The sequence below is a fragment of the Erinaceus europaeus genome, chromosome 5 (genome assembly GCF_950295315.1).
Source record: "Erinaceus europaeus chromosome 5, mEriEur2.1, whole genome shotgun sequence".
In the NCBI taxonomy this organism is placed as follows: domain Eukaryota; kingdom Metazoa; phylum Chordata; class Mammalia; order Eulipotyphla; family Erinaceidae; genus Erinaceus; species Erinaceus europaeus.
The window spans coordinates 4,246,983-4,260,142 of NC_080166.1; the positions used below are offsets into that span (position 1 = coordinate 4,246,983).

General features: G+C 41.1%; 1 protein-coding gene across 4 annotated transcripts in view; it reads left to right on the plus strand.

Annotated features, from left to right (window-relative positions):
- The window catches only part of NNT (nicotinamide nucleotide transhydrogenase), a 122,943-nt gene that overhangs the window by 83,256 nt on the left and 26,527 nt on the right, over positions 1-13,160 (plus strand). For all 4 annotated transcript variants that reach the window (XM_060191014.1, XM_060191012.1, XM_060191013.1 and 1 more), the window contains 2 exons: positions 9,201-9,360; positions 10,348-10,429. In XM_060191014.1, the coding sequence (XP_060046997.1) occupies positions 9,201-9,360; positions 10,348-10,429 (242 nt within the window). The remainder of the gene's footprint in view (positions 1-9,200; positions 9,361-10,347; positions 10,430-13,160) is intronic.

Here is a 13,160-nt window from a genome sequence, read left to right on the forward strand (position 1 = left end):
AGGTATATTCCAAGGGGCCTATGACTTTATTAGTTTTTGCCTGTGCCTGACATCTAATATGCAGGTGGACCCAGGTCATTGTCTGGGGAGATGGTGTCATAGTTGGAAAAAGGACTAGAAAGCTGGATCAGGGCAGAGAGTAGCTCCCAAATATGTGAAAAGTGTTTAAATATCGTTAACTGTAAACCCCATCGATTTGAACTGGGGCCCATATTCAGCACAGGAGCCTGTGTAAAAAGTGAATTTTCCTTGGCTATGTTGTAAAGCAAAAGAGGTTTAATAGTCCAATTGCAAAACGAGGTTATCTTAATTCCTCAGACAGGTCAGGGAATTTGGAAAGGTGAAGATTTGATCTGTCATTTGAAAAGCATCAGGCTTTGAGACTTTTGAAAGTGTTTATAAGGAAGCAAAAATTATTCAGCTGTATTAGAAATATTTTTCCCTAAAAGTGAACTTTTTTTTTTTTTTACCCTTAATTTGATTTGTTTCAGTTTGGTGAGTAGCCAGCAGGGGGCAGCAGATTGTCATTATTACCCAACTTGTGGTTGGTCAAAGTACTGAGTTTAAACTTAACAGAAGAATTTGAATTTGATGTTTACAAAAATCCAGTGACTTACCGATATGGTAAGAGGATACTACTATCTTGTAGTGTCATCATGGGTACCTTCTCGCCTTTCTCCTTCTTCTTTATTTTTTTAAAAAGATACCTTTAAAAAAAAAAAAACTGAAATTGCCTTGCATTTTAACATTGTATCAGTTTTAGTTGTGCAGTTAAACATCAACATCTGTATAAACTCTATTCAGCTTGCCACTAAAAGGCCAGTTGTACCTTTGACCACACAGTTGACCCTTTTACCCGATGTACTTACCCTCCATCCTCTTTTTATTTTGCTAACCTACAGTTTAATATTTTCTTCCTTTCTTCCTTTCTTTCTTTCTTTCTTTCTTTCTTTCTTTCTTTCTTTCTTTTTAAGGTAGTTCATTTGTTTGTTTTCTCTGAGATAAATTTCTCACTAGTGTACCCAAGTCTCTGTCTGATTCTCTCATCTTTCTGCTCTTCCCTGGGTTTCATTTCTTATTGTTGATTGTATTACCAACACTTGCTCTTACATTTGTAAGAACGATTATCATAAGGTCACAGAGGTATTTTTAAGTACTCTACTCAATATATATATATATATATATATATCTGTAGTCAGGCCATCTTTGACTTGTGTCTATTTCTACTCAATATACACACATCTGTATCTGTAGTCAGGCCATCTTTGAGTTGTGTCTATTTCTACTCAATATACACACATCTGTATCTGTAGTCAGGCCATCTTTGAGTTGTGTCTATTTCTACTCAATATACACACATCTGTATCTGTAGTCAGGCCATCTTTGAGTTGTGTCTATTTCTACTCAATATACACACATCTGTATCTGTAGTCAGGCCATCTTTGAGTTGTGTCTATTTCTACTCAATATACACACATCTGTATCTGTAGTCAGGCCATCTTTGAGTTGTGTCTATTTCTACTCAATATACACACATCTGTATCTGTAGTCAGGCCATCTTTGAGTTGTGTCTATTTCTACTCAATATACACACATCTGTATCTGTAGTCAGGCCATCTTTGAGTTGTGTCTATTTCTACTCAATATACACACATCTGTATCTGTAGTCAGGCCATCTTTGAGTTGTGTCTATTTCTACTCAATATACACACATCTGTATCTGTAGTCAGGCCATCTTTGAGTTGTGTCTATTTCTACTCAATATACACACATCTGTATCTGTAGTCAGGCCATCTTTGACTTGTGTCTATTTCTACTCAATATACACACATCTGTATCTGTAGTCAGGCCATCTTTGAGTTGTGTCTATTTCTACTCAATATACACACATCTGTATCTGTAGTCAGGCCATCTTTGACTTGTGTCTATTTCTACTCAATATACACACATCTGTATCTGTAGTCAGGCCATCTTTGACTTGTGTCTATTTCTACTCAATATACACACATCTGTATCTGTAGTCAGGCCATCTTTGAGTTGTGTCTATTTCTACTCAATATACACACATCTGTATCTGTAGTCAGGCCATCTTTGAGTTGTGTCTATTTCTACTCAATATACACACATCTGTATCTGTAGTCAGGCCATCTTTGAGTTGTGTCTATTTCTACTCAATATACACACATCTATATCTGTAGTCAGGCCATCTTTGAGTTGTGTCTATTTCTACTCAATATACACACATCTATATCTGTAGTCAGGCCATCTTTGAGTTGTGTCTATTTCTACTCAATATACACACATCTATATCTGTAGTCAGGCCATCTTTGAGTTGTGTCTATTTCTACTCAATATACGCACATCTATATCTGTAGTCAGACCATCTTTGACTTGTGTCTATTTCGTATTTCTTGTCCTTTGTCTAGTTCTTCCTTACCCATTCCAACTGCCTCAGCAATCCCACTTATTCTCAGTTTACCTCGAGTGTTTTTTTATTCCTATGCCATATAGAAAATTAACAAAGTGGGGGTTGGGTGGTAGCACAGCGGGTTAAGTGCACATGGTGCAAAGCGTAAGGACCTAAATAAGGATCCCGGTTCCAGCCCCCAGCTCCCCACCTGCAGGGGGCAGTTCACAGGTGGTGAAACAGGTCTGTAGTTGGGGTTAGAGTGTTATGTGAAAAATTGAAAAATGTGACACATGGACTAACGACTGTATTTTACTGTCAACTATAAAACATCAATCCCCCCAACTAAAGAAAAATAAATTAGCATACAGCAGCTCAGAGTGGTTCATCTTCAGCATCATCATCATGAAATGTTGGCTGCAGAGTACAATATTGTAGGCATTACACAAATACTGGATTATTTAATCCTCATACTGGCTCTGGAGGTAGGAAATGTTTTCACTTTACAGAGAAGGTCTTCTGACTTGCTAATTATTATTTACATTTGTGTTTGCAGAGGCCGACCCAGAATATTCAGATTCCTATACTTTTGAAGTGAATGTGAGATGAATATTTCATTTGTTAGGTCATCTCCTGTTTTAGGAGTTTCACCAGCCAGGTTATGGTAGCAATTCTAATACTGTTATGTCAGTATCTATTAATATCACTGGTTTGCTTACCTGATTTTATTATTGATTGAAGGAAGGAAGCAATTCCAACCAGAACAGAATGGTTTTATTATGAGAGGGGGATGGAATGCTCCCCAAGTGGCTAATCAGAGATCCCTGAAATTCAGTTTGTTCTGACAAAGAAGTCTTGCGGGTGTCCTCTGAGCTGGTGTGATTACACAACACTCAGCGTTATAAAAACTGAAAAAATGTTGACGGTCTTCAAGTCCCCAGCTCGGATGAATGATTGCTTTCTATCCAGATGTCACAGAGTAATTAGACCCCCTTATTGTCCTCACAGCCCCTCTAATTTCTTCTTCTTCTTCTTCTTCTTCTTCTTCTTCTTCTTCTTCTTCTTCTTCTTCTTCTTCTTCTTCTTCTTCTTCTTCTTCTTCTTCTCCTCCTCCTCCTCCTCCTTCTTCTTCTCCTCCTTCTTCTTCTCCTCCTCCTTCTTCTTTTTCTTCTTTTCTATGTCCTTACAGCCTATCTCGTTTCTTCTTCTCCTTCTCAGTCTCCTCCTTCTTTTTCTCCTTCTCTTCCTCCTTTTTCTCCTCCTCCTCCTCCTCCTTTTTCTCCTCCCCTTCCTTCCTTCCTTCCTTCTTTTTTTAAAAAATAAATAGTGATTTAAAAGACTATAGGTTAGTAGAAGCATAGATTAGCACCTTTTCTACCACCATAGATCTGTGTCTTTTTACCTACCCCCCTACAAAGGAGATTAAAATCTACTCCCCCCGCCCCCGAGTCTTTTGCTTTGGTGCAGCAGTCCAAATCCAGTCCAAGTTCTGCTTTGTGTTCCCCTTTCTGTTCTTTCTCAGCTTTGTGTAAGAGTGGGATCATCCTGTACTCTTCCTTCTCTTTCTGGCTTATTTCATTTAACATGATTTCTTCAAGCCCATCTATTTTTCTATAGAGTTCAAAATGCCTAGGCAATAGATTGTAGAAATGAAGCCATGTTTGCAGACCAAAAATTTCTGCTGTTTTCACTTTGCCATTTGTTTCTGAATGAAGATAGAAGAACAAAATGAAGTGGACCAAAGCCAAACCCAAAGCTTTTTTTTTTTTTTGCCTTGTGATCTGTTAATTAGCATGTGCAGAGCATTTACATGAGAGATGCTTAGTGATATATATATATGTGTGTATGTATATCATTACTGATTTGGTTTAGTCTATTTTATAAACTCCCCTTTGCTTTTAGATTGGCTTCTTACAGTTTATTTGGAATCATGTGGACTAAGGATTTCTTTAATGTAGCATACAATGTTCATTATAGGGCTTAACCAATCCCTCCAAAAGAACAGCCTTGGACAGTGTTGCAAATATTTGGAAACTCTTCAATCTGCGGATCGTTGGTCACAAGATACTCTCATTAATCACTTAAGAAAAAAAAAAAAGAAGCAAAACCAAAAACCTGACATTTGTTGAAAATAGGATGTTGCAAGGGTGATTTCAGAGATAAAAAATGAGTTTTTTTTTTTCAGAGACTGCATGGAATTAGCCTCATGGTGATATACTTGTGGACCCATGTCTTAACATGTTAACTCTGACATGCTAAGACATGTTCATTCTGTTAGACTACTGTGCTGTTCTTGCTTAAGCTCCTGAAGATACCATCAGAAGTGGTACATAGGAGCCCCAAGTTCTCGGAAACCCTTTCTTTCTGTCGGTTTTCTTTTTCTTTTTTTATTCAGAGGTTAATAAATTGCTGTGCAGTTGTTGGCACAAGGGTGCAGCTTCTCATCTCACCAAGACAGGTGTCTGCGAAGCACTCTCACCCCAAACAACATCCAGCATTTTGTACCAGGACCGAAAAGCCCCTCCTCCCTCCACCCCTTTCCCCATCTTCTTTCCCCAGAGTCCTTTGCTTTGGGGCAACACGCCAAGCCAGTCCAAGTTTTACTTGATGCTTTCCCCTTTATGTTTTTGTTTCTTAAGTTCTTCCCATGCATGAGTTCATCCCACATTCATCTTTCTCTCTCTGGATTATCTCACTTAACATGACTCCTTTAAGCTCCGTCCAAGATGAGGTGAAGAAAATGAATTCAACATCCTTTCTTTCTTTTTTTTTTTTTGCTTCCAGGGTTATTGCTGGGCTCGGTGCCTGCACCATGAATCCACCGCTCCTGGAGGCCATTTTTCCCCCTTTTGTTGCCCTTGTTGTTGCAGCCTTGTGGTTATTATTGTTGTTGATGTCGTTCGTTGTTGGGTGTGACAGAGAGAAATGGAGAAAGGAGGAGGAGAGAAAGACAGACACCTGCAGACCTGCTTCACCGCCTATGAAGCGACTCCCCTGCAGGTGGGGAGCCGGGGGCTTGAATCCGGATGCTTTGAGCCATGTGCGCTTAACCCACTGCGCTACCGCCCCAGCCCCGAATTCATCATTCTTAATAGCTGAGTAGTATTCTACTGTGTGTATAGACCACAACTTTCTCAGCCACTCATCTGTTGTTGGACACTGAGGATGCATCTAAGTTTGGGCAATTTCTAAGAAATTGTGCTGCTATGAATGTTGGTGTACGCAATTCTCTTTGGATAGGTATGTTTGTTTCTTTAGGATTTATCCCCAGGAGAGGAAGAGCTGAGTCATAGCCTTCTGAGCGTTCTCCAGGCTGCTTTCCTTAGGGGCTAAACCAATTTAGATTCCTGCCAGCAATGGGTTCCTTTACCTCCACAACCTCTAGTGGTATTTTTAAAAACCAAATAAGAATGAAATGGATATATCCATCTCTATCTATCCTTCTACTTGTGTCCCTTTGTCATTTGTCTGTATTGGGACACTTCTGCTTTAATCATTTTTTAAATTTTTTATAGGAGGAGATGGGGACCCGGAGACAGATCACTTAGAAAGGTGGCTGGTTTGCTATGAGCACAACCCACATTTGAGTCTCTGGTACACATGGCACTGGGGAAGCGTCAGTGCTGTACTATCTATTGCTATCTGAAAAAAATCTATGACAGAACGGTCTCAATACATGGCACACACACACACACACACATACAGAGAGAGAGAGAGAGAGAGGAATCTGTTTATGTATGTGGTATCTTCTCTAAGGTGGTAGTTGACTAGGCTATATTTAGCAGGTGGTCATAGTTTTCCTTTTTTTTTTTTTTTTTTTACCAATAATCTTAATGCTTTTTAATTTTTTAAGCAATAAAGAAATTTTTTTTTGAAAAAAATGATGAAATTTGGGTCAAGTTTAGATACACCTGGCAGAACACAGTTATCATACCTGGGGACCCGGATTCAAACCGCCAGTCTCCACGTGCAGGAAAAAAAAAATGTTGTATGAATTGTGGAGAAGTGCTGCAGGTGTTTCTCTTTCTGTCAGTCTTTCTGCCTTTGCCGCTCCGTCAGAGGAGAAGCGTAGAAAAATGGACACTGGGCATGGTGGACTTGTATATTTTTTTGCAGTAATAACTTCACTCATGACTGTGTTGATTGACCGCTTTATTATGTATAGTGATTTGAATATTTAAAATGTGTTTGAGACAAAGCATCTTTTTTTCTTTTTCTTTTTTTATGATATCCTTTTTTTTTGTTTGTTTCCTCCAGGGTTATTGCTGGTGCTCATTGCCTGCACTATGAATCCACTGCTCCTGGAGGCCATTTTTTTTCTATTTTGTTGCCCTTGTAGTTGCCCTTGTTGTTGTCATTATTGTTATTGTTGCCATTGATTTTGTCATTGTTGGATAGGACAGAGAGAAATGGAGAGAGGAGGGGAAGACAGAGAGGGGGAGAGAAAGACAGACACCTGCAGACCTGCTTCACCGCCTGTGAAGCAACTCCCCTGCTGGCGGGGAGCCGGGGCTCGAACCGGGGTCCTTCCAGGGTTCTTCCACTTTGGTTGTTTTTTTTTTTCCTGTGCCTCCAAATGTTTATAAGCAAATTGTTTTCAAAACCATATTTATTCCTGCTTCGTATTTCAGGTGTGGCATTTGGATGGCACATGGCTAGATGATTGTATTTGAGCACATGAGAAATCCCTTCCTATTAATTTTCCTTGAGATTATTTTTTAAAGTTTTATTTTTTTATTATTTATTTTATTATTGGATAGAGACAGACAGAAATTGAGAGGGGGCAGGAAATAGAGAGGGAAAGAGACAGAGAGACACCTACAGCCCTGCTTCACCACTCATGAAGCTTTCCCCTGCAGGTGGGGACTGGGGGATTGAACCTGGGTCCTTGTGCACTGTAATATGTGCGCTTAACCAGGTGCGTCACTGCCTGGCCTGAGATTATTATTGTTGTTGGTAGTGCCAGGGTTTTCAGTGGCACTTTGTATCTGCATGATTCCACTGCTTCTGGCAAAGTTTTTAAATTCTCTCTCTCTCTCTCTCTTTGTCTCTCTCTCTTCCAAATAGAAGGTGAGAGACAGAAAGGGGGAGAGGGAAAGAGAAACAGAAAGGAGGAGATGCTGCCCCACTGCTCATGGAATTTCCTCATTGCATTGTGCCCCCATTTGGTATCCAACACTGTGTTCTTATAGTCGGTAGCATGTGCCCTGTACTGGCTGAGCTGTCATCTCCTGCCCCCTGCAATTATTATTATTTACTCATAAAATAGAAATATTCACAAGACTGGAGGATGAGAGGGGTATATTTCCACACAGTGCCCACTCCCGGAGCTCCATATCCCATCCCCTTCCCTGAAAACTTTCTTATTCTTTATCCCTCTGGGAGCATGGACTCAAGGTTATTGTGGGATGCAGAAGGTGGAAGGTCTGGCTTCTGTCATTGCTTCCCCACTGAACCTGGGCATTGACAGGTCGATCCATACTCCCAGCCTGCCTCTCTCTTTATTTTTTATGGTTAAAAGGGTGACTTGTAAATTTAATGAGACAGTATGTAAATGTTCTCATCCTATTTTTTTGGAAGTTAAATATTTAGGAGCCTAACGATGGTTCCAAACCCTACTAGATGATAGCTCCGGAGAGTTGTAGAAGATGGGAAAGGAAGATGGACTCTCACTTTGCTTCTGCCCCTTTCTTCCTCTAACAACAGAGCGCAGCAGAATTCTAAGTGAAATGGCTCCCTAGCCTTTTGATTTCTCCCTGTCGCCTTTGGGCAGCTTGCCTCTGGCAGCAGAACTTACCTGAGAGAAGTGTAGGTCCACCCTGGAAAATCTCTTATTCTTTTTACTCTGGTGCAAAGCACATGGGTAGGGATGTAGAACTTCCTTAATTGGTATGCAGAAAAGTATGGCTCTATCTGGATTTTTTCATTCATTTCTTAGTACTACTGGTACATTTTCTACTAAAGTCTTTTAAAATTTCTCTTTCACTGGAGACAGGTGGTAGCGTAGCGGGTTAAGCACACATGGTGTGAAGCGCAAGGACTGGCCTAAGGATCCCAGTTTGATCCCCCGGCTCCCCACCTGCAGGGGAGTCGCTTCACAGGCGGTGAAGCAGGTCTGCAGGTGTCTGTCTTTCTCTCCCCCTCTCTGTCTTCCCCTCCTCTCTCCATTTCTCTCTGTCCTATCCAACAATGACAACAATAACAGCAATAACAATAGCGATAAACAACAAGGGTAACAAAATGGAAAAAAATGGCTTCCAGGAGCAGTGGATTCATAGTGCAGGCACCGAGCCCTAGCAATAACCCTTGAGGCAAAAACAAAACAAAACAAACTTTTACTGAAAGAATCATTGAGTGGCTGATTTTATAGAAAAAAAAAAATCAATGTAGTCTTCCAGACCTTTGTTGTCATTTAGATTTTTGAAGTGATTTTTGGTGGCTATGTCAAGTTGGTTTTAGACAATGAAATACTTTTTTTTAAAAAAAATTATTATCTTTATTTATTGAATAGAGAAAGCCAGAAATCAAAAGGGTTGGGGTTTATAGAGAGGGAGAGAGACGGACAGACACCTGAAGCCCTGCTTTACCACTTGCAAAGCTTTCCCCCTGCAGGTGGGGACTCGGGGCTTGAACCCAGGTCCTTGCGCACTGTAATGTGTCATTTAACTAGGTGCACCACCACCCGGCCCTGATAATGAAATACTTTAACAGTGTACATATATTCACAAGTTCATATCATGTTCCCAAAAGTTTCCTGGATTAAAGTCTGACAGCTGATGGTCTTGTCCTGCAGGCAATGAATCGCTCCTTGGCTAATGTGATTCTTGGAGGCTATGGTACCACTTCAACAGCTGGTGGAAAACCCATGGAAATTTCTGGAACACATACAGAAATCAACCTTGACAATGCAATTGACATGATTCGAGAAGCTAATAGCATTATTATTACTCCAGGTAAAAACAGAAGAAAAGAAAAGCAAACAGTATGTAACAGTGATAATAATTAATTGCAGCAAAATAGTTTTCTTGAGTATTTCCCCCCCACTTTATTGGATTAGTGGATTACAGTACAGTTGTTGACACTTGAATACAATGTCTATTTTTCCCTGTGAAAAATGTGTTTGCAAAACTCGTTCACTCCTAGCTTCAAATAACTATTATAGGAGGAAATAGAATTGGAACGTTTCTACTTTTGAATATATAATGGGAACTTAGAATGTTATGAAGTGAAAAACACTGAGAATTCTTGGTTTGGGTTAACATTTTGGGGATCACAGACATTTTACAAATCAATGCAGTGGACTCTGTCCCTGTCTTTCTCTGATTCCTTAAAGTGTTTAAGCCATCGCTGTGTCTTGTTTATTCTTTATTATTGATAATTTTCAGCCTATTGCCATTACTAGATAAGATTATAACATAAAATTGTCAGCTGTGGGGCTGTTAGGTTTTGACATTTAAGATAAATTTTCAAAAGTCTGTATTCTAAGTTTGCTTTCATTTCTAATCCAGTTAGATGACTTTTTTTTTTTATTTTAAAAATTGCCACCAGGGTTATTTTGAGGCTCTGTGCTGTTACTGTGAGTCTACTTCTCCCGGTGGCCATTTTTTTTTGCTTTTTTTTTTTTTTTCTCCTTCCTTTTCTTTCCTTTTCTTTTCATTAGTCAGGACAGAGAGAAATTGAGAGGGGAAGAGAAGATAGAGAGGGAGAGAGCTGCTGCCCAGTTTGGGTCGCTTCCCTTTTCAGGGAGGGAGCAGAGTCTTAAACTTGGGTCCTGCATGTGGTGACTGAAGTGCCCAACTGAGTGCTTCACTTCCTGGCCCCCCATGGTTGCTTTCTTTGTATACAATGAAGCTTTGATCAAGAGAGACCCTGCTTATAAATGTTCCAAATAGAAACTGTTTCCTCCACTGCTGTGCTAAGTATTGTTACTGTTTCTTTAGGCTACGGCCTCTGTGCAGCCAAAGCTCAGTACCCCATTGCTGACTTAGTGAAGATGCTCACCGAACAGGGCAAGAAAGTCAGGTAAGTGAAAGATACAATAACACCGATTCCAAGGCGTCTGTGCACCCCCGTGTTCATAGCAGCTTGATTCACAATAGCAAAGACCTGGAAACAACCAAAATGCCTTTCGACAGATGACTGGGTGGGTCAAAAAGTTATAGGACATACACCCAGCAGAGTATTATGCAGCAATAAAAAAGGTGATCTTGTGTCCTTTGGGATAAAGTGGATGGAATTGGAGAAGAGGATGCTTGGTGAAGCAAGTCAGGAGCTGAAGAACAGCTACAGGGTGGTTTTACTCATATGCAGAACATAGGGAATTAAGTATCTGAACGCGAAACCAAATGTGAACCTGTTTCAAAGACTGTGGGAGAGCCACCGGGGTGGGGGTGGGGATGGGACTCAGACCTTTGGTGATGGGAAGTAAGTAAATAAATAAATAGAAAAAAGAAGAAGAAGAATGTGGGCAAGTTATATGTAGAGAGAAAGTCAGGAGGGGCTGGGTGGTGGCACACCTGGTTGAGCACACGTGTTACTGTGTGCAAGGACTCAGGTTTAAGCCCCTGGTCCCCACCTGCAGGGAGAAAGCTTTGCGAGTGGTGAAGCAGGGCTGCAGGTGTCTCTGTCTCTCTCCCTCTCTATCTCCTCCCTATTTCCCTCTCAATTTCTGGCGCTCTCTATCCAATAAATAAAGATAATAATAAAAAATTTTTAAAAAAGAAAGGTAAGTGTGTGTGTGAAAGAAAAGAGAGATCTGATCTCACTTATAGGTGGGGCCTAAGAGACAAGGAAAGAAAGAAAGAGGGCCATGTGTTGTAAAGCAATGAACCCTGGGTGCGAGGGACGAGGTAGAGAGGGCCTTGGGGACCCAGTGTGTGGTGCTGGGCTAAGACTTTGGTTTACAGTGGGAGCAATGTGCTGACCCCTGTCACGGAGAGAAAAATAATCACACTCATGTGTCAGCAGCTGTCCTGTAACTCTGTATTCCCTAGTAAAACTACATGAAAACATGACAGTGGTGATTTTATATTTTTGGTGACCAGGGTTTTTTCTGGAGCTTCATGCCTGCACAGTTCCACCATTACCAGTAATCTCTCTCTCTCTCTCTCTCTCTCTCTCTCGGTTTAGAGAGGGAGAGAGAGGCAGAGCAAAAAGGAGAGATACCACAGCTGTGCTCCACTCCTTGGTGGTTACTCCTTAAGACAGGTAGCTTTATGCGGTCAGCTTTGGGTAATGCGGCTAAGCTGTTGTACAAGCTGTTTTCTGACCGCAGTCTGCTCCCTGGTTTTTGTTGTCTCTATTGAATGCTATTGACCTTAAAATAGGCTCATTTCCCCCACTTTTCTTTCTTTCTTTCTTTCTTTCTTTCTTTCTTTCTTTCTTTCTTTCTTTCTTTCTTTCTTTCCCTCCAGGGTTATCACTGGGGCTCAGTGCCTATACTCTGAATTCACTGGTGGCCATTTTCCATTTAATTGGACAGGACAGAGAGAAATTGAGAGAGGTGGGGGAGATAGACAGGGAGAGGGAAAGATAGACACCCAAAGATCTGCTTCACTGCTTGCAAGGCGACCCCCCCTGCAGGTGGAGAGCCAGGGGCTCAAACCAGGATCCTTGAGTGGGTCCTTGCACTTTGCACTATGTACACTTAACCTGGTGCACCACCACCTGGCCCCATAGGCTCATTTTTCATTGTTATTTTATTTTTTAAATTTTACCTTTTATTTATTTGATAGAAACAGTCAGAAGTTGAGAGGGAAAGGAGAGGTAGACAGGGAGAGAGACACGTGCTGCACTGCTTCACCACTTGCAAAGCTTTCTCTTTGTAGATGGGAACCCAGGACTTGAACCCAAGTCCTTGCACATTTTGATATGTGTGCTCAACCAGGTGCGCCACCACCTGGCCCCAATAGGCTCATTTTTTTTCTTTTTTAAAAAAATTATTTTCCCTTTTGTTGCCCTTTTTTATTGTTGTTGTAGTTCTTATTGTTGTTATTGATGTCATCGTTGTTAGGACAGAGAGAAATAGAGAGAGGAGGGGAAGACAGAGAGGGAGAGAGAAAGACAGACACCTGCAGACCTGCTTCACCGCCTGTGAAGTGACTCCCCTGCAGGTGGGGAGCTGGGGGCTCGAACCGGGATCTTTATGCCGGTCTTTGCGCTTTGCGCTTTGTGCCATGTGTGCTTAACTCACTGTGCTACTGCCTGACTCCCTAGGCTCATTTTTAAAAGGGATTTTTGTTTGATGTTTGTTTCACACCATGTTTCCTCTTACACAACCCTCTAAAATTCCTTCCATTTTCCTGTGAGTGGCGATTTCATCTATTTTTTTTCCCTTCTGACTTCAATATCATCTTTCCAAGGGGAGGCTGATTCACACGGTTGCCATTGTCAGGAGGATGCATGTCCACATTGTCCCCATTTTGTGTGTTGGTGCCTTTCACCTCCTGCTTAATCTTCATCCTGCTTTTGTCATGGGTACTTAGATTCCTAACCTCTGAAAAAGAAATTGTGTTCTAAGTTCTAAGGTCTTTGTTAATGAGGGAAAACAGAAGTACCGTTTCTCCAGGGTTTGGTCTGAGGTCAAGGAACAACGTTAGAAACAGACTTAAGCTGTGTGTTTTTGGTTTCTGCTGCGCACTCTTGGAAGGACAGCTCACATGAGAAGTCTTTGAAGAGTGAGACCCAGTGCTGAACTTGGAAGCTGACTTGGCTTTTACACTCTGGAGATGGATAGTGCCTGCCTGCCTGCCTC